Here is a 21,810-nt window from a genome sequence, read left to right as displayed (position 1 = left end):
TCTTCTTTTTGCCCTCAAATAAAAAATAAAACAATGATCTCATTGCATTAAACCCAAGTCCAATTCAGAATTCGTCTTCTGAGCTGTCTGCTAGCAGCATCACTCTGTCCTGCATGCTGTTGAATTCTTTCTGCTGGGGGAAGAAAACAGGAAAGCATTAAATTCTTTCTCTGCAAAGCCAAGGAGCAAACCCACTCTAAAGAATGGGGAGCAGATAATACAAAACACCCTCAACAGAAGGCTTTCCTGAACCATTAAATCCTCTGTACTTTATCAGGCAAATTAGGCAAGCAGGGAAGAACTCTCTGCAACCATTTAGCTTTGCTCTTGTTTCTTGCATACCTTCCTTTTATGCCTTTTGAAGCCATTTCTTCTTCGGCGATTCATAACCTTAATGCTGTAGAGTGCTCCCAAGATGAACAAGGCTCCAGCTATCCCTACCCCAACAGGCACCAGCATTCCAGACATGTACCCAGCCTGAAGAGAGGAGGAAAGAGACAGGTATCAGGATGCTACATGAACCACAGGATTCCGGGTTCCGTGTCCCTGTACATAGCAGCAGGTTTTGAGATGCTTTGAATCCTTCTGTCTGCTATGTTATAATTTAAAAGGGAACCTATAACAAAGGTTCTGCTTTGGGGCTTTGGAGGAAGAAAGCAACAGAGAAAAATAACAACCTTTTTTTTGATATTTCAAATCCCTTAGAAGTAAGTTCTGAAATAAATCAGCCAGACCCAGTGGCCCCTCCAGCCACCTGATTATGCACATTTGTCAACATCAATTTTTGATGACAGAAATATAATTTGTAGTAAAGATGGATGGAGTGGGCTTCTGAGAATGCCAGGGCTATTAAAATGCAATAAATTGGAAACAGCCTGAGTCGCATGCCAAGGAGTTGAAGTATCCTCTGGAATACTGTGTTCCTTGGAGGGTGAAGGGGGACTTCTCACTCTCTTGCCCTCCCTTCCACACTGCAGCTCACTCTTCTCAGTTATATTATAATAAAAAAATGAAAGATAAGCATGCACACAAGTAGAAGGCGAGAACACCATGAAGAACAAGGAAAGGGGGCAGGAATTAAGGCACCGGAATTAAGAGATGGGTTAATTGTTGGAAGACAAGGACAAGTATCAGACACGTGCATGTGAAGTGGATTTCTGAGGGAAGCAACGTAGCCAGTGAACAAGACCAAAACAGAGTGTCCTCAGTCTCAGGGGGGCAGTGACCAAAAAGGGCACAAAGATAGCTGCCAGCAAAGATAGCTCCCAAGGAGTCTCAGGTGTTTCAAAGCATACCCAAGGTCACTATGGAAACCTCAGTCCTGAGAGAAGAGCATGATCCCTGCACATCCCAGTGCGCCAGCGAATAGCTCAGCACCCACCCACTGTTGGAGCAAGGCCCTTGTCCTGAGGTAGATCTTTACTGTAAAACTCCAGTGGGCTGCGTGGGTATACACACTAGCCCAGAACCTTTTTATGGGAGAGCAGATCCTTTTCATGGGAGAGCAAAAGGGTGCACCCCTACTGGATAAAATGCATCACAGTTTTAACCTAAAAATCTAGAATAAGTAGATAGGTGTTTTTATGAGAGAGGATGAGTCTTCCTCTTTCTCATTTTTGATTTGTTTATTTAATTTCTGCCTCTGTGTGTGATGTGTATATGTGTGTCTGAGTGTATTATGTGCATCACCAAGAGAGGACAGAAGGCATCCATTACATCTAGCACTAGAGTTAGAGATGGTCGTGAGCCACCACAATGGTTATGGAATAGAACCTAGTCCTCAGCAAGAGCAACAAATGCTCTTAAACCACAGAGTCATCTTCCTAGCTTCGGACTAATTTCTAATCTAGAAAAACTATTCAGTCAGCTGGATAGAGGCGGGGGGGGGGTTCTGAAAGCACTGAGGTCTGTAGGCTGTTCTTCTTCCTCTAACCCTTCATGTGGAGCAGCAGAGGTGGCCTCACAGAGCCACACACTCTTGCCTGTGCTCAGCATCTCCCTCAGAGCTCTCATATACCAGAGTTTCAAATTGGGGCAAAATATGGAAATATTTTTTCATTAATTTAAGAACAATGAGATTCTTTTAAATCAGAGTATTGTTTTCAAAGGTGAAATAATTCCTATTCTTCAACAAATTCATACACTTTGTAGAAAAATCAGCTTTTCTAAAATTCTTGCAGATCCACTGAGTTTTATAAAAACTCAATCATCTTCCAAATAGGGAAATGTTGGACAATGCAACAATAAAAACCAATATTTTCAGTGTATTGAAATGTAAGACCTATTTAATATGAAGAATAATCAAATTTAAGACCCATTAATGAACTTTTTATAAGTTATGCATTCAGCAGAAAACATTCTATTCTTTGGAATATCAACTTGCCAAACATTGCCTGAGCCTTCTGCAGATATATAGCTTAAATCCATACCAACAATGTGGGTATTCAAAATATATCACTCTTGTCATATTTCACACACACACACAAATTTAACTATATCCTTCACTTTTTGAATGGTATCTTCTTCTTTACCTTAAAGTCACAAGTAAATTGTAGAATGGGAATGAAGCGGTCAAGCCACCTTCCAATACTATGTAACCACTGTCCTTCAAAGCTGGCTAAGGCAAAATAACATCTTCCTCAGAGATGCCTATTGTTTATGTTTTTCAGAAACAAAATAAGATGGTGTGAACTTATTTTTTAAGCTTTTAATTTTGCCTAGTAGCTTTTCTTTGTTTAAAATCACTGGCTGTGCATGTGCATATAGAAATGGCATCCAGAGCACACGGTTTATTCATGTGTTGTTCCAACCAAGACTGTGCAAAGTGGGTCTAACCATGACAACACATGCAAGTCTAAAATGATAGGCACTCTATGTTATATAGAAATCTATATCTTCATAAATATGTGTACTATGAAAAATGAAAGACAGCTGCAAAATGAAGAAAGGAAATGGGAGAAGTATCATAAAGGGATATGTTACATAACTGATGGGATTTTATTTTAGAGGAGAAATATTTTTTGTGAATGTCACATTGGGTCTGTTAAAAAGTTGCACTGCAGATACCAGGGACCATAAATATACTGTAGCTAAAAACTACAGTCATATTTGACAACACAATGTTCTTATTCTCAGAAACTATGCACTGAAGAATTAGGAATAAATAGATTATAGTCTGTGCAATTTATCATCAGATGGTTCAGGTAGAAATAAGGAGGAGAATGTCTTCACAAATGAAAACTCCAAGGCGGTAAACGTTAGCAGTCGTACAACTAGGTTAAAGGTGGGAGGGATGTTCTTGGTGCTGTTCTTATGTTTATATCTTGCCTATGAATTGTACAGTATTCTCCCTAAAGCCTAAGCATCTAAAATATATGGTAAACAAAATTTGACTAGACATACTTGCATTTATGTGTTTGCCTTTGAAATGTTCTTAAGAAAATACATTTGTTCAGAAGCATCTGTTTTCAAGTAAGCTATAAGAAAAGCCCACCAAAGGCACTGAGGTCATAGTTCAGTTGGTAGAGTCCTTGCCTAGCACTCACAAGGTCTTGGGTTCAGCCCCCAGCACCACATTAAACCAAGCATAGTGTATATACTTGCAATCATAGCATTGAGAGGTGGAGGCAGGAAGATCAGAAAACAAAAGCCATCCTTAGCTACATAGTGAGTTAGAGGTCAACCTGGGCTACATAAGGACGCTATCTTGGGGCTGGAGAGATGGCTCAGTGGTTAAGAGCACTGACTGCTCTTCCAGAGGACCTGAGTTCAGTTCCCAGCACCCACATGGCAGCTCACAACTGTCTGAAGATCCAGTTGACAGGGGATCTGACACCTTCACACCAAGGCACATAAAATAAAAGTTAAATAAACTATAAAAAATATTTTTTTTAAAAAAGACGTGATTCTAGAGAAGCTAAATAAGAAGATGAATCCAAAGAAAAACATATAGTTATCCTCCTGGATATTGGAAGTAGACAAGATTGCCGAACAAAAAATGGGAACTTGAGGGTGGGGTGGGATGGGGGGTAGGGGGAATGGGGAGAGAAAAGTATGAAGTGGAGGATGGGGAGAGCTTGGGGGAATAGGATGGTTGGGATATAGGAAGGGTGGATATGGGAACAAGGAATTATATATCTTAATTAAGGGAGCCATTCTAGAATTGGCAGAGACTTGACTCTAGAGGGGTTCCCAGGTGTCCAGGAAAAAAAAGGACCCTGTCTCAAAAAACAAACAAATAAGTAAACACACACTGCAATGCACTGCCTCCGATCTGCTCTTCCGAGTCTTGTGTTTTTTATGCAGCGGTAGCTCTCCAATGGGAACACAGGTCAGAGGGACTTGTCAGGCTTGGGAACACAGACTACTGGGCCACATCCTCAGAGTTTCTAACTCAGCTCTGGAGTGAGTTCTGAGAATCTGTGTTTCTGACAAGCTCCTGGGATTTTGAGGATGCTGGCCCAATGGCATCATGGATCTCTGTGAGTTCGAGGCCAGCCTGGGTTACAAGAGCTAGTTCCAGGGCAGACTTCAAAGCTACAGAGAAACCCTGTCTTGAAAAACTAAAAACAAAAAACAAAAAAGAAAGAAAGACAGAAAGACAGACAGACAGACAGACAGACAGACAGACAGACAGACAGACAGAAAGAAAGAAAGAAAGAAAGAAAGAAAGAAAGAAAGACTGAGCAAGCCAGCAAGCAGAACCCTTCCATGGCCTCTGCATCAGGTTCCTGCCCTGTTTGAATTCCTGTCCCAACTTCCTCTAATGATAAACTGTAGTGTCAAAGTCTAAACCATATACCACCCCACAAGTTGTTTTTTGGTCATGGTGTTTCATCACAGGAATAGTAGTAACCTTGGCTAAGACACCAAGGCCCATACAGATTCATGAGGAGAGAGCTGAGTTGGACATGCCATCCAGAATAATGAATTACTTGGGAATGAAGGTCAAAATGATATATCATCAAACTGAAGCAGTTTGGCATGTTTCTGTGGTTCTACCCATGAACCTTTGACTGCAGCTGTGTTGGGCAGGAGCTTCCTGTACTCACAATTGACCTTAATATTAACATCAAAACCTGAAAAATCAACAAAAGAAACAAACCAGGACTTTTGAAAACACCTTCTTTCCTAAAGCTCCCATAGCCAACAGAGACCTGCTATCAGAACAACTCACGAGACTAGATTGAGAGGGTATTCTGGCTTGACTAAAGAACCCAGTTCAATACATGTTTAGGTTATGTCTAAAGGATTCAGTGACTTTCATCAGAGGCAGTAGCTTGCAAATTGCTTCTGAACAGGGTAACTCATAAGAACTGATATTTACATACAGATTATAAAGTTTAAAATATCTAACCTCAATGCAGCTTTCTGCCAAACTTTAAGCCCATTTTAATCATTTTTGGAATAAATTTTAGAAATCTCTCAGGATATTCTTCTAAATCTTTCTGTCCATCTGAACGTATCCTTTGACATAACTAGACCCACAACAAACAACAAAGATGGCAGCCACCGGCCTCAGCAGCCTGGGAGTTTCTTTTGCTACTTTTAACATGCATGAAAACAAAATAACCTCACTCTAAAAAACTACATATATGCAAATTCTACTGAGAAATAAAAGGGTAGTGAGAACTATTAAAATTCCATAATTTTAATTGCAATTGAATGTCCTATTCTTTAACATAAAATTGTAGCAAAATTAAAAACTATTAATTCCAATATAGGAAAACTGGCTCAAATAATAAAACAAAATATATGGAAAGCCATAAGCCGAGATGTTTTGAGGCTGGGGAACTGAAGACAATTAAATGCCTGGCCATTAAAAAGATTTTCAAGCAACTGAAGTCCCAATTAAAGATGAGCTGAGCTGAGCTAATGGAATCTGACACAGGCTGTACCAAGGAACTAAGGCTTCCACCAATATTTTGAGGAGCAGTTGCAGTTAAAACTACAAAGCTAATCAATGTGGAAACCTGGAGAGGCTTGAAAATCAAAGAAAATAAAAGTGTGCACATGGAAAGGAATTAATACCACCATTCGGTGGGTTGAACGTGTACAGGAGAGGGAGGCACTTTCCACAGCTGCCCATCTAGACAGGGTGGCTTGCTAGAACCTTGTGAGAAGCAGCATTGCAGTAAGTACACCTAGGGCAGCTTCCTGTTCCACAGACAGAGCTGACCAACACTGCCAACGTCTTCTAAAGGAAACTCTACCACGTAGATCAAGGATGTTACTCAGCTGGGCATACCACTCACAGTAAATGCTCATACGTTTGTCACAATAAGTGACAATAAGGTAAATGCTTATGCATTTGTCACAATAAGGGGATGGTTCAGTGGTTAAGGTGTCTTGCTCCTTGGGACTGAAGAGAAGGCTCAGTGATTAAGAGAGAGCACTGGCTGCTCTGGCAGAGGACCCAGGCTCCATTCCCAGTGATGACTCACAACTGTTTGTGACTTCAGTTTATATACATTAAAGCAAAATGCTCATATACACAAAATAAAATGAATACACCTAAAAAATCATGTTTTGAGAGTTCTTGCTGTACAACTACAGGATCTGAGTTCAGATCCCAGAACCCACATTGCAAGTAGATGGTAGGTCTCTCTCATGACTGTAACCCCAGTGCTGTAAGGAGTGGAGATGGGAGAATTGCTGGGGCTTGCTGGCTGCCAGTGTACCCCAAATCCATCAGCTCTGGGTTCAGCAAGAGATCCTGCCTCAAAAGAGTAAGGTAGAGAGTGACAGAGGAAGACACCTGACTCAATCTGTGGCCTCCATACATGCATAAACACACATGCCTGCACACACATGAATATATACCCCCAAGACACACACACACACACACACACACACACACACACACACACACACACACACACACACATGAGGTGGGGAGGAGAGGTGCTGGAGCTCCAGAGAATTAGGTGTCTGTCTTCTGTGCTCCCAGTGAAGGAATCTGAAGGGAATATCTCTTTCCGTGGGAGGCCCAGAGCAGCAAATTGAAGCTCTTATTATTGTTGTTGTTTTAGATTGTGGTTTAAGTACAACATTTGTCCCTTCCCTTTCCTCCCTCCACACTCTCTTATGCTCATCATAGCTTTCCTCCAAAGTTATGACGTTTTATCACATGCATATTTATGTCTTATGTATACATATGGTAACACGTGGGAGCTCCACTGCTTTGCGGATCTTCTATTTACCCTTCAGTATAAGTCAAAGGGAAGAAGAAATGCTCCTTACCTTGTCTTTTAGCTTTTCCATCCAGCTTCTCACTAGGAAAAAACAAGAGAATTGGATATAAATAGTCATCTCCTACTAATATTTCACAGTATTGCACTAACTTGTTAACTTGATACACTGAACTATTTTGCACAGAATATACTAAAAATATCAACAATATTAACAAAATGACAACAATAAATTTTTTTGAGGCTGGGTCTTTCTACATAGTCTGGCTGTTCTGGAACTTTCTATGTAGAACAGGCTGGCCTTGAACTTAGAGATTTGCCAGCCTCTGCTTTAGAATGCTGAGATTAGAGGTATGTGCCACGAAGCCACTTACTTAGAAATGCAACAGAGAGCAAAAAGCACTCCCCTGCCATTACTAAATGAATAGAGAATATTTTTGTATGCCAACAAAGTTCTAGCTACTATTCAATGCATTAGGAGAAGGCCCGAGGAAAGGGACTGGGAATGACTTTCATGGTGTTGTGTTCATTTTCTCCCTGTGATAGTTTTTCTTTAACCTGGTGCCTTATTTGTCTCTGTTCTTAGGATTAACGAGAATGCTTCACTTGAAGCACCCAGGATAGGAGAGAATAGGGAGGGAGGGGGCAGTGGAGCACCAAGGGAGCACAGCTATGGCTCCAAAGAGAAGGATTGCCACCATGTTTGGAGAAGAAAGAGTGGGGCCAAGAAGTCATTACTCTACAATAACCAGTATTAATAATGGAAGAAACATGAGTGAAGGGCGTGGTGAAGACCAGCTAAGTAATTTTCTGAAGATCCCGATAACAAGCATTTGGAGTTTCAACAGCAGAGACAGGCGTCATTCAAAGTGTGAAGGGGGGCTGGAAACTGGAGATGGGCACTTCGCTCTTCCCTGACTTTCAGTGTTACGTTGGCACATCAGTGAGCTTGTCATTTACGCACAGAAAAGTGAGTGGGGGGAGACAGTGCATCTTCATTTTATCTTCACTATCAAGCAAAAGAATTCAGCAAACAAACTAGAGGTGAAAAATGAGGTTTCTTTACAGTTCCCTTTCTTTCTGGGATTTTTTCAGCAAGCAGAACAGGAGGACACTGAGCTTTTTCCTGAAGAGTCAGAGAGTAAATGTATGAGCTCAATATGGCTACAGTCATTCATAGCTACCCATTCTGCTGCTGCAGTACAAAAGCAGCCCTGGACAGTCTATAAGCAATTGTGCTCAGCTATGTTCTAATGAACTCTGTTTATAGACACCGAGATTTGAATTTTATGTAATATTTATATGTCATAGTCATTTTCTTTTAAAGTCAAATTAAAATATAAAAAATTGCTTGCTCACAAGTTGTATAAAAACAAGAGGCCACTAAGAGTTGGCCATGAACCATTATTTGGGACCCCTGGAATAAGAATACTCTACTCAAGACGTTAGCACCTCCATTTGCAATCTGACACCCACAATAATGTGTTTGATTATGCCGACATGGCTATGACTATTTCTTACAAAGCACATGCATTGTAGCATGTGATCCATGCGTTGACAAGCATGAGAGTCAGATAAGCCTATGCTCACAAGCCAGCTGTGGTGGCTCCTGTCCACAAGCTCAGCATTCAGAGGCTGAGTCATGAGGACTGTTCAAATTTAGGGTAGGCCTCAACTACAGTATGAGACCATGTATGCTCATAGAAAAGAAGGGGGAACTGAGATTCAGAGAAACTAAGAGATGCCTGCAGTCAACTGGTGAATGCTCACAGGAATGCCAGCCTGAGTTCTCGGAGTGAGACTTCTCTGACACCCATCCCAAATGTGGAGATATCCTTGGCTTTCCCATCTCCTTTAATTGGCTTCAACTTCTCAGGCTTGTTCTTCCCTCATTGCTCTGTGCCATCTGGTGCAGACAGAGATGAGGTGACTATCAGGATAGGATCACGTTTATAGGAAGGTCAGAACAAACACATCTAGGAACTTCAGTACCAGGCCAGGAGTTGGTGCTGGTAGGAGTGAGTCCACCAAGAAGGGAGGTCAGCTGCTGACCCTAGAGGAACTACGGAGCCCGAAGACCCTCAACCCCCACTAGGCAAAGACGAAAGATGATAGACGCTCCGGGAGACCATTGTGAAGACTAGAAATGTCATATATAAAATTACAACATAGAATCAGATATAGAATTCAAACAGGGAGAAGAAAGACAATGAAATCTGGGGCTTGTGTCACTGTATCTCAAATCCAAAGCAGATTTCAATGTGAGCAAGAGAATATTCAAAATGCATTCACTAATTCAAAAAATATTTGCTATGTATATGATGTTTGGCCAAGCATTGAGCCCTATTGTTTCTATAATAAGTTAACAGATGCTATGAGACCTAGTTCCAGTGAGAAAGGGGGTCACTTCTCAAGTCTCTAAGAGGTGGATGACAGGAAGCAGTGTAGGCTATGAGAAAGTGAGGAACAGAGTCCAGAAGCAGGAAGTTGTCTGGGTATTATACAGAGAAGACAGCGTAGCTGGCACAGGGTGACTACTCTCTGAGCAGAAGGACAGGAGGCAAAGATCAAGGCTGGATTTAAGGCACCCGTAGGCTTTTCCACTATAAGAGACTCATGGCCAAGAGGAGCATTTTCAACTTGTTCCTCTCCTGGAAAGCAGCTACCTATGTGTGAAGTCTGTGGAGTAAATTATATGGAGTCTGTGATGGCTAGGTTTCAGAATTTGGTTGGTAATTTTCAGTGGTGTGTGTGTGTGTGTGTGTGTGTGTGTGTGTGTGTGCTTTATGTGTACTCCTGCCACAGTGCACATATGAAACTCAGAGGACAACTACTACCTGGGGGATTTGTATCCTCTAAGCATGTGGGTCCTAGGGGTCAAACTCAGCTCAACAGACTTGGTGGCAAGTACCGTTACTCACTGAGCCGTCTTTCTGGCCCGTGGTGGATATTTTAGTTGTCCATTTGACACTGTGAAGATTTGCCTGGTGAGAGAGTCTCAGTGAGGTTGTGTTTAGATCAGACTGACCTGGGGGCACGTGTGCAGGGGTGTGTCTAGATCAGACTGACCTGTGGGCATGTGTGCAGGGGTGTGCTTAGATCAGACTGATCTGGGGGCACGTGTGCAGGGGTGTGTCTAGGTCAGACTGACCTGGAGGCACACATGCATGGGTGTGTCTAGGTCAGACTGACCTGTGGGCATGTGTGCAGGGGTGTGTCTAGTTCAGACTGATCTGGGGGCATGTGTGCAGGGGTGTGTCTAGATCAGACTGATCTTAGGGCACGTGTGCAGGGGTGTGTCTAGATCAGACTGACCTGGGAACACGTGTGCAGGGGTGTGCTTAAATCAGGCTGACCTGGGGGCACACGGGCAGAGGTGTGTCTAGATCAGACTGATCTTGGGGCATGTGTGTAGGGGTGTGTCTAGATCAGGCTGACCTGTGGGCATGGGTGCAGGGGATTACCATTATTGCCTTAATTGAGGTTAGAAGATTATAAGTCTAAAATAGATAATAAGTCTAAAATGTTTTAGACAAAAATCTAAAAATAGTTTAGAAACTTGTCCCAGGCAGTGTCTACAGAGTGGAATAAAATTTCAGAATATTTTTTAAAGATTTTATATGTATGGGTGTTTTGCCTGCATGTATGTCTGTATGCAACATGTGTTCCTGGTGTCCATGGAGCCCAGAAGAGGGTTCCTAATCCCCTGGAGCTGGAATTTCAGATGATCGTGAGCTACCATATAGTTGCCGAGACTCGAACCCAGATCTGGAGGAGCAGCCAGTGCTCTTAACCACTGAGATGTCACTCCAATCCCTCAAGGTGAAGTTATTTAAAGCAAAAGAATTATCAAAGTCTGTAGATTCAAGTCCTGTATCCCTGTGAGCCTCCCACAGAGGGAGCTCTCCCCACAGCCCCAGAGGAAAAATACTATGTGTAAATAAAGTAAGGCACATCAAAAAAGTAACCAAATTAAATTACAAGAGGTGGAATTAAGGACAATATTTCTTTTATTCTCTATCTCTCTTGAGACTTGCTACATTATATATGATTTTGAACTACTTCTTAATTAAGGGGAAAACACATTTTAACCCCCACAAAACTCTGCAAACTTTTACAACTTGAAGTTGGTAGTAAATTCCTGACTGTGAGGGGCCAGAGAAGTTGAGGTCTTTCCACTTGGTGAGTTCCCCAGATGACAGGTACAGACACTAGTCCCACTGAAGCTAGTTTGTGTCTCAAAATTTAGTTTAACGGAATCTGAAAAGCAAAGCACTCAAAGAAGACCACCATTCTCCTTCAAGTAGGGAATGGATAGAAGTATCCAGACCAAAAGTAGGCTTGAATAAAGGCCACAACAAAAGTCCTCAGCTGATATACTCCCTGGTAAGAAGCTGAAGGGTTTTTGTCATAAGATCAGGGACACAGGAATGCCTAATGTTGCCACTTCTGCTCGATACAGCAGCTGAAGTCCTAGCTGGTAGATTTAGATAATAAGGAGAAAAGGCCGTCTACTTGGAAATAAGTTAAATGGGAAAATATAAATTAAAATCCACAATCTTTTAAAGACACAACCCTAAAACTGTGCCACGTACATCCAGACAGAGAGATACAAATGCACAGGTGCACACCCACAAATGCACACAGGCACGCACATGCACACACACACATAAGGCATATTAACACATGCATAAACACACATGCATGCATACACACATAAATACACACATAAAATCTGGAAGTATAGTGATATTTCATTAGCATTTTAATAAATGAAGCTTGCCTGAAGACCAGAGAAAAACAGCCCCACTGGTCAGTCTTACAGACCAGGCAGTGATGACAAACACATTTAATCCCAGTAGCCACACTAGTTTGACATAGAAACCGGGTGGTGGTGGTGCATGCCTTTAATCCCAGCCCTTGAGAGAATTATAAAACGGGAGGGCACAGCTCTCAGGCTCAGTCTCATTCTGAGTTTCCTGGAGGCAGGATCACTATTATGGACTGAGGTAGAGGTAAGAGCCAGTGACTGGCTGTTTTGCTTTTCTGACCTTCAGGTTGAACCCCAAACTTTGTCTCTGGGTTTTTATTAAGCTTGTTATATGGAAGAACTTATAGTTGGATTGAGCAAAGTTACTGGATACCAAATAAACATGTTGATTGTTGGAATGTCCACAGAGTTCAAACAATCTGTTGATTCACTGAGCTCTTCATCAAAACTCTAATATTATTTTTTTTCACAGAAATCAGAGACACAACCTAAAATCCATATGAAACAAAACCAAATATTTGAAAAATCACTTATCTGGTAAAGAGTAAATACCCAAACTATATGAGACTAAAATGGCTCAAAAGCAAGAAGGGAAATACTAATTTAAAATAATCCTAATACTCAGAAGGCAGAGACAGGTGGATACATTCAAAACTAGCCCTGTCTATTTAGCAAATTCCAGGCGAGTTGGGGTTACATAGTGAGACCATAACTCAAAACAACAGCAAAGTCGAAAAGGGAAAAGGATCTGAACAGACATTTCTCCAGAGGACAGCCAATAAGAATATGAAAAAATATTCAGCATCACTAGCTATATTCACTTTTTCCATTGCTATAACAAAAATACCAGAGGCTGGGAATGATAGAAGAGGCTTATTTTAGCTCAAAGTGATGGCACAAGGTCAGGAGCTGGTTGCCTTTTCTTGTCTAGTGATGGTTCTACAGCTTGTTCAAGAGGCCACCATAAGGAGGGTTAAAGCAATCACACTTGAGCACATGTAAAGGCTTTGCTGAGTTATGGAGGAAAAGGCTTATGAAAAACGGGAGAGGATCCTTTCTTGACTCCTTGCTTATCTTCTCTTCCCTGCCTGCAACTCTTTGGCAAATATTGTCCTTTATTTTGCTTTCTGTGTGTCCCCTCCTGACTGTCAGCTACCCTTTGTGTGTTTTGTGATGCATGTCTGTCTTTGTCCCTTACTCCCTCTAAGGAAGGGAACTGGGGTGGTGAGTGTTGAGTGCTAGGGTTCCTGTCTCTCCTGTGCGGCTCTCATCCAGACAGAATTAAGCTAGAGTTTATAGTTTCATCATAGCTTGTATATTTCCAGCTCCTTGTGTGTTCTGGGGTTGCAGCACCTGAGTGCTCCTCAAACTTAAAACTCAGAATGAGCAATACCGAGGACACTTAGTATAGTGACTGATATGCATGAGCCATGCCAAAAGCACAAACTACAAAAACCCCAAGGAGGAAGAAAGAAATAAGGTAGAACATTCACGAACATACTTACTGTGGCTAAAAAATGTCCTGTGTCAGTTCCTATTCTCATCAGTGACAAAATATCTTAAAGAAGCAAGTTAAGGAGAGTAATTCACTTTCACTTATGGTTTGAAAGGGAACAGTCTGCCACAGAGGGTGATGCATAGTGGAACTCATGGTAGTGGGGGAATTAGGGTTCTCACATCTCAACAGATCAGGAAAGAGAAAACAGACAGGAAGCAGAACTGGGCTACATATATCTCCAAGGCCCACCCTTCACTAACCCCTTCCCTCCAGCTAGGTCCCACTTCTCAAAAGTTCTACAACCTCTCAAAGCAACTCCATGAGTTGAGACCAAGTGTTTAAATAGAGTCTGTAGAGGAAATTTTACATCCAGATCACAGCATGTGGCTATGCAGAAATCCACACGGAAAGAGCCTGTGAATCACTAGCATATAGGTAGAAACGAATTAAGAAAATGGATAACCTTGGGGTACAAAGATATATTAGTTAAGGTTCTCCAGAGAAGCAAAACCAGAGATGGTGGTGGGGGGGGGGAAGACCAAGAAGGAAAGGAAGGGTGAAAGAGGAAAGAGATGGGGAGAAAGAGCTGTCTAATGAACTGGCTCACAAGATTCTAGAGGCTGAGTCATCCTATTGCCAGCTGAGAATCAAAAGCAGTGGTAACTTGGTTACAGGTCCAATCCAAAGGCCTTTTACCTGATGGAATTCTAACTGAAAAAAATTCAGTAAGTCTGGATTTGTAAAATATTTCCTTTCTACACAGTACTGTGAAGATATACATCACAGCACAGTCCATTTAGTTCACGTTCCATTCTGAAAGGCTCATAAATGCAGCCTCTGTAGTGAAGCATGTATCAGCAATGTTTTTTCAATTATTTTAAGACTTAAGTATCTTTTGTCCGAATCAAGAGAAAGGGAAGTTTGTATTTCTCCAAAAATATAAAATGACAACCATACACTGGTTCTTGTTTTATCAAAGTGTATCCACCTAAATTTCAGGGTGTTTCTACCCTGTCAATCCAAATGAAAACCAGCCCCCTCTCTCCCTCTGTTGCTTAGTTTTTCTATTTACACATAGCACTTAATAAGAAAAAAAACTATTGCCCTGTAAGTATTAAATGTGTGTTTATAAAAGAAAAGGTAAATGCTGAATTTGTTTGTCTATGGATTAGTCTCTAGAGAGCCTAAATCCACCTGCCTTCAAGTCACATAAACCCCTCCCATAATGCTTCATTCTTCACATAACTACAGAACAGCAAGATTCCAACAGGCGGAATGGCCTACTTCTCGGCACAGGGCTAAGTGAGCAGTAACTATGTGTTCAAGAAGCAATTAATTCTGAGGGCTCTGAAGTCATATTTACAGCGAAGGACACCGAGAAGCTAGATAACCTAATCTCTACTTTCCAAGTAGCGTTAAAAATATCTTTATTTACTGAGCAGTTAGGCTGATAAGATTCCAAAGGACTGCCTTAAAATTAACTTAGTACCTGCAAGGGTCATTTAATGATAACCATGTTAACAATGACAAATTATATATGGTATTGTCACAACTTCTGTGATGAGAAGGTGGTCATAAACCTAAGCCACATGTAAACATATCGTGCCTAAATGAAGGAGATGCCCTTCCCTAAATGGAAGGCATACAACACTGCTTCCCACTGTTTAGCAGAAGAGCAACAATTGTTCAGCTTCCACCCTGCACAACTGAGAGAGGTGAAGGAGCACTGGTTTTCGACTCTGACGCCCTGAAAGCACCACTGAGCACTGGGGCTCAAGATCTCTCACTCAGCAGGACTAACTTCTCCCCTCCTCAAGCCTTCTCGTGTTTTAACTACCTGATCTCTCTCCAACCAGTGGTTATGAACAGAAAATACTTTATTCTTCATTATGTTAATCAACAGGTGATTATTGCATGCATCTGTGGGGCGGGATGCAGGAATTTGGAATTGGCAGGCAGTGTGTGATGATCAAGTCCAGGGTTATCTCTCCCTCCTTAAAAATTTATGGTTTGTGCTGGGAATTTTAGAACTCTTCTAAACCTTCTGTGAATATTATTTTAAGACATGTTACATTTGTTTATGCTGTGGGACATTTGTATGATTCAAAAGATGTGTTGCATTCTTTTATATTGCATTTGCTTAACTCTGTGAAGTTGTGTTACTGTGCCTGTCCTATGATCTCTCATATCTCCCGTCCTTCTAGACTTTCCAGACTCTGGTAAGCACCATTCTATGCTCTGCTCCTCTGAGATGATTTCTAAAGCCCACGTATCCATGAGCTCACACAGCACTTGCCTTTCTGGGCCTGGCTTCTTTCATCAAATACAAACATCTCCAACTCCTTCCAAGTTGTCAGAGATTGCAGAACTTCTTCCTTTCCTGGTCGAGTAACACTCTGGCCTGTACGGACTCACAGTCTTTATCCAGTGACATCAGCGGAGACCTCAGTGACCCCATAGCCTGACCAGCATTAATAGAGCTGCAGCAAATGTAGGAGTTGCATATTCTTTGATATGCTTACTCCATTTTCTTTACATACACACCCAGTTAGTGGGATGCTAGAACCCACTTTATTGTTTAATAGAATGTTTCCTGTTTCCACAAGTCCACTGGAAGAAAAAAGAGGCCAGGTAAGCTGCTTAACAGAGCCATTGACATGAAACTCACACCCCATGTTAACCAGAGTTAAAGATCCCATTAGCCCTGCACACAGCCTTCTTCATGCTCGGTTTCTATGTAGCATGGTGGAGCACATTAGCTTTAAGACACAGCCACATGACACCACTCTTCTTTATATGACTTCTGGGTTTCAATGACAAAAGCCATGGTTTGGACGCAGAGCTGAGGTTTACAGGATATTTCCTGGAAAGAGCTCTCATCTAGAGTTTTGGACATAATTTTATTTAATCAGACAAAGCGCCCATTTCCCGCTGCTTTGACACAGGCAACAGGTGAAGTCAATCATCAGCAGAGCACTCCATGAGCACTAATGTGGTTTTAGAGGCTGCTTCAGGGTTTGTGTTCATACAGTCACACTTAAAATTTCACGAGGCTTCCCTCTCCAAAGTGCTAATGTTAAGCTACAGTCTCAAGAGAAATTAAGACCAATATCTGCCTAAGACATTGATGGTTTAACGGGGGAACCTACAGTTCTGTAAAATAAATAAGTCTCGGGATCTTCCATACACGACAATACCTGAAGCCAACAGTAAAAGCCTTTTGTTAAAGTATAAACCAATGTTTTTTTCTATTTTTTTCAATTGAATATTTTATTTTTTCTCATTTTTTATTAAAAATTTCCATCTCCTTCCCTCCTCCTCCCCCTTCCCTCCCCTCCCTTCCACCCATACCCCCACTCCCTCCCTCTCCAAGCCAAAGGGCCATCAGGGTTCCCTTCATTATGTTAAGTCCAAGGTCCTCCCAACTCCCCCTAAGTCCAGGAAGGTGAGCAACCAAACTGACAAGGCTCACAGTGAGCCCGTCCATGCTGTAGAGTTCAGGCTCATCGCCATTGTCCTTGGTTTCTCAGTCCTCCTCCACCGTCAGCCACATTCAGAGAGTCCGGTTTGGTCCCCTGTATATGTATGCACTGTGAAACGATCATTATAATCTGACATGTCTACATACATGATTGTACATTGTGTTTGCGTAACTTAAGTCCCATTCATTTAGAAAGTACTGCTTGTGTTAAGGGTTCTTAACAGAAAATAATGATGCTGATAAAGCTGAAGGGGGCAGGAGTAAACGTTGGGAGGTGGCAGCTTTGTTTATGGTCTTGGTGTCGGGGAATGTGTATTTATCTCCAAACTCATCAAGTTGTAGACATGAGTCATGTGCAGGCTTTTCTATGTTAAAACAAGACACTCAAGCATCACAGTAAATATACTCAAGGGTGGAACTTGCCTGCCATTAAATGAGTTACTTGACCTTTCCCTGGGCTATCCAACACAGAAGAACGGGTCAGGGCACCAGACTTCGCCTTTTTCCTTTTCAATTTCTTCAGCAAAATCTCCCTGGGCTAATGGGAGCAGCTGCTCGCTCACTGTGGGTGTTGCTTTCCTTCCCTTCTTTCTTAGCTGCTTGGAGCATGAGCACCTGTACTCACAACTGGGTGTTTCCTGCATTCTCTTACTTTCCCTCCTGCTAGATCACTTATTTCCTTCATGAATTGGAATTTTTTTTCTGTGAACTTATTTGTTCAATGGAGGTTAATTTTCCACAACGACCTTGAATTGAAGAAATGTGAAAACAAACGAGTAGTTTCCTGTTCACCTGTGCTGCGCACACTAGTACCAGGGCCCCCACTTTCCTGGGATGGGTGGTCCCAGACTCCTTTCCCAGCTGGACATCCTTGCATCATAAAGTTAAGCCTGGAATTTCCAGTGTCTTTTCTTCCTCACTCACAGTCAGAAACTGAGGAAGAGGGGGTACCCTCCTAGGTTTCTCAGGCTTCTGTATGGGGTTACTCTTTCCCTGGGAGTGGGAGCAATGTTCACAGAAATGTCCATCGTTCAGAAACTCCAGCTCTGCTCCCTGCCCCACACAAGCCAAAGGCCACGTGTCTTGATAATGTGTTGGTTTTAAACTCTTCGTTTCATCCCAGTTTCTGTGTTTGGTCCGCTGCCTCCACAACCTCAGTCCCCCCACGCATCACCTAGGAGCGACACTGCCTGGGCTTCACATTGCTTCTTCTGGCAACAAGAGATTACTTGTCAAGATCAGGTATGTACAGCCGGGCGGTGGTGGCGCACGCCTTTAATCCCAGCACTCGGGAGGCAGAGGCAGGCGGATCTCTGTGAGTTCGAGACCAGCCTGGTCTACAAGAGCTAGTTCCAGGACAGGCTCTAAAGCCACAGAGAAACCCTGTCTCGAAAAACCCAAAAAAAAAAAAAAGATCAGGTATGTACACTATCATGATCAACATGCTTTGAGAATGCTGTGATTTATCCAGTATTTCCCTGCATTCTAGCAGAAGGTGAGAATCCACAGTCACCCATTCCACCCCACTGCAAAAACTAAAACTAGAGATTCGGGTTTAATATCAAACTAGGTACTTAAAAAAAAAACTGGAACAACATTCTTGTAGCAAAAATGGGAGTTTTAAAGAGATAACTCAACAGCATTCAACACATTTACAATGCTATGCAGCCACTACCTCTAATGAGTTCCGAATTACGTTAGTATATCAATCTGAAAGGGCTGCCCCACAGCATCCCCAGGAACTACTAATCTGCTTCCTGAATTGTACATGTTTAGAACACAGCATATGAATAGACCTATATAGTACATAACACTGTGTCTGTATCCTTCTGCTAACATATTTTCTAGCTCCAAGCCTCCAACTAATAGCATTCATGCAAACAACCAACAAGCATATAAAAATATGCTGAGTGTCATGAGTCACTAGAGAAATGCAAATCAAAGCCTAAGTGAGATACTACTTCATGACCAGTTTAAACCAGAAGGCCTGTTTAAAAATGACAGGACCTGACAAGTATTGATTAAGATAGAAATTGAAACCACTGCAGAAAACAACCAGTCAGCTCCCTAATAATTCCCTTATAATTAATTCACTCTTAAGTACACATCTAAAGGGCTGAAAACAGGTTTTTAAGCAAATGATTGGAGGGAAGGGGGAGGAGGAGGGGAGGAGATGGAAATTTTTAAATATAAAAAAATAAACCATAAAAAAAGAAAAAAATATTAACACCAGAACCATGCAAATATCCAAATGAATAAACAACTCAAATATCTACCAACTAACAGACAAAACACAAAACACAATGGCATATTGTCCAGCCATAAAAATGAACTCTTTTTACGCCACGAACCTAGAAATTATTGTTCTACGTGAAAGAAAATGAAAGTGCTCAATAATAAAAGATGGGGCAAAGAATGATCTGTATCATTCAAGACGTCAAGGAAGTGCAACCAAGAAAAAGCAGAACTCATATTCCATCCACACATGCTCAACCCACCCTGCCTCAGTCCCCAGGGATGGCCCTCATGCTGTCCTCTACTGGAGCAAATGGGGCCAGTGCAGAAGTGTTCTTACTGAAATGATCTGTTTAAGCTGTTTCTCTGAAATGACGGTATCATCTGGAGTCAATTCCGAACAAAAAGCAGCTGAGCTAGACTCAGGGCTATATGCCTGATTCATGTTTTCTATTTTTAAATCTCTCCTTGTGAGACACACCTGTGTATAGTATTACACATAATATGTGTGGTACCATTATAGCCATTGTCAAGTGTGCAGCTTGATGACATTAAGTATGACCATGCTGCTGTCATCCATCCCACCAGTGACCTCCAGAATACTGGCTCCCTGTCTCCTTTCTTCCAGTGGCCACTGTTTTACACTCTTCCTTTATGACTCTCTAAACCTTCCATAACTAGAATCATTCAGTATTTGCCCTTGTGACTGCCATGTTCTAGCTACCATATTGTTCTCAAGAGCATCCATGGTGTACTATGATTTATAGTCCCCTTCCTTAAGCCTGAATGATACCCCACTCTAGGTATGAAACACAACTTGCTCATCTATTTCTGGTGATGGACACAGGTTGCTTCTAAATTTTAGGTTTTCTGAATAAAGCTGCTATATGCACATTAGCATGAAAATATCTTCTCATGACCCTACCTTCAATTCACTGGGGGTATTTAACCAGAGATTGAATGAGGTTTAAAATTTGATATATTTCAATAAAATTAGGAGAGTTCTACAATGTAGCCAATATTTACTGAGGCTCTAATGAGGACCAGGTGATGTGAAATAGAAAATAACAACAAAGCCTTGTACAGTTAGGTTTAAAAGAAATCAAATTCTCTCTCTTTTATTTTCAAGCATGCATAATTAAATCCCAAATCTCTGAGCATCAATTAGCCACTAGAAATAAAATCTGATTGCCGCCGAGATTCATTTCCACATGCACTTATGGGTTGTCTGGTGTCAAAGGCCCCCAAGTCACCCATCTACCAAAATAGATCTGTTTTTACCTAGGAGCAAACGAATCCTGAATCCTTTTCAGATGGAGCAGCTAGAAGCCTTTCATTTAATTGGCAATATAACTATCCACATTATTAATAATACATTTATTTTCTTCATAATGTAGGAGTCTAAAGGCCATTAACACTGTGGTAAGTTACAAATGTGCATTAAGAAGCTAAGCAAATAGCAGCCACTTTCCCTGTGAGACAAAGTTACAAGGAAAATTTCCCAAGATTTGTGTGAAGTTTTATCTTCAACACAGAAGGTTTTGGAGCAGGCTTCAGCAAGAACAGTCATCCCTGGGAAAACTTTCTTCTTCTTCTTCTTCTTCTTCTTCTTCTTCTTCTTCTTCTTCTTCTTCTTCTTCTTCTTCTTCTTCTTCTTCTTCTTCTTCTTCTTCTTCTTCTTCTTCTTCTTCTTCTTCTTCTTCTTCTTCTTCTCCTTCTCCTCCTCCTCCTCCTCCTCCTCCTCCTCCTCCTCCTCCTTCTTCTCCTCCTCCTCCTCCTCCTCCTCCTCCTCCTCCTTCTCCTCTTCCTCCTCCTCCTTCTCCTACTCCTTCTCCTTCTTCTTCTTCTTATTATTATTGAGACAGAGTCTTTTTATTTAGCTCTGACTAACCTAGATCTCACTGTATAGGCCAGGCCATTTTCAAACTCATAGAGGTCCAGCTCTCTGCTTTCCAAGAGTTGGGATAAAAGCAGTGCATCACCACACTTGCCTGCTCCCAAATTTTTAATGCCAACCATGGTAAACTAATACACTTTAATTCAAGACCTGGTTATTCACAGAACGAAAATGATCCCCAATGGACATTGGACAAATGTTTCCTGAACAGTCTTCCCTTTCATTGGCTTCTGCCACACTTCTTCCTAACTGCGCTGCGATGAGCCTTTACCTTGTCCCTCAAATGTATCCTCATTTCCTTCTAAGCCATCATTGCCCAAGGCAATTTGATGTAATTACTTTCTGCTTAAAATCCCCCCAAAGCTTGTTGCCCTTACAAAAAGGTATAGCTATTACAATTGCCTCACAAGATCCTATGTAATTTCAGTTCTGTAAGCCAAGCCTGCCTCACTTCCAAACCTTCACACCCACTCTACCTTCTGTCTCCACTTTGACCTATACTATACTGCCCCACCCCCAAGCTTCTGGGGCCATCACATCTTGCAGAACAGATGCTCCCCCTGCATGACTCCCAGATAATAATGAATGACAGGTTCCAGTGATAGCCCATTCTTGTGGACAGAAGAGCCTTCTCATCAGCAACGAGGGCCCAAGAACTCATAGCCAAGTTGTCCAAACTGTTTGAACTGAAATACCATCCAAGTCCTTTTCTACTGGGAGAGAAAGATGAACGCTGTC

General features: G+C 41.8%; 1 protein-coding gene across 1 annotated transcript in view; it reads right to left on the bottom strand.

The window, feature by feature from the left end:
• Positions 1-64: 64 nt before the first annotated feature.
• Positions 65-21,810, bottom strand: part of Armh4 (armadillo like helical domain containing 4) — a 112,144-nt gene continuing 90,398 nt past the window's right edge. The window contains exons 10-12 of the mRNA XM_042054089.1: positions 7,243-7,274; positions 343-477; positions 65-133 (exon numbers count right to left, since the gene is read on the bottom strand). Coding sequence (XP_041910023.1) covers positions 65-133; positions 343-477; positions 7,243-7,274 — 236 coding nt within the window. The remainder of the gene's footprint in view (positions 134-342; positions 478-7,242; positions 7,275-21,810) is intronic.

The sequence above is a fragment of the Arvicola amphibius genome, chromosome 13 (assembly GCF_903992535.2).
Source record: "Arvicola amphibius chromosome 13, mArvAmp1.2, whole genome shotgun sequence".
Classification (NCBI taxonomy): Eukaryota; Metazoa; Chordata; class Mammalia; order Rodentia; family Cricetidae; genus Arvicola; species Arvicola amphibius.
Note: the sequence above shows the minus strand (reverse complement) of the source record. Positions and strands in the feature narration are given on the sequence as shown.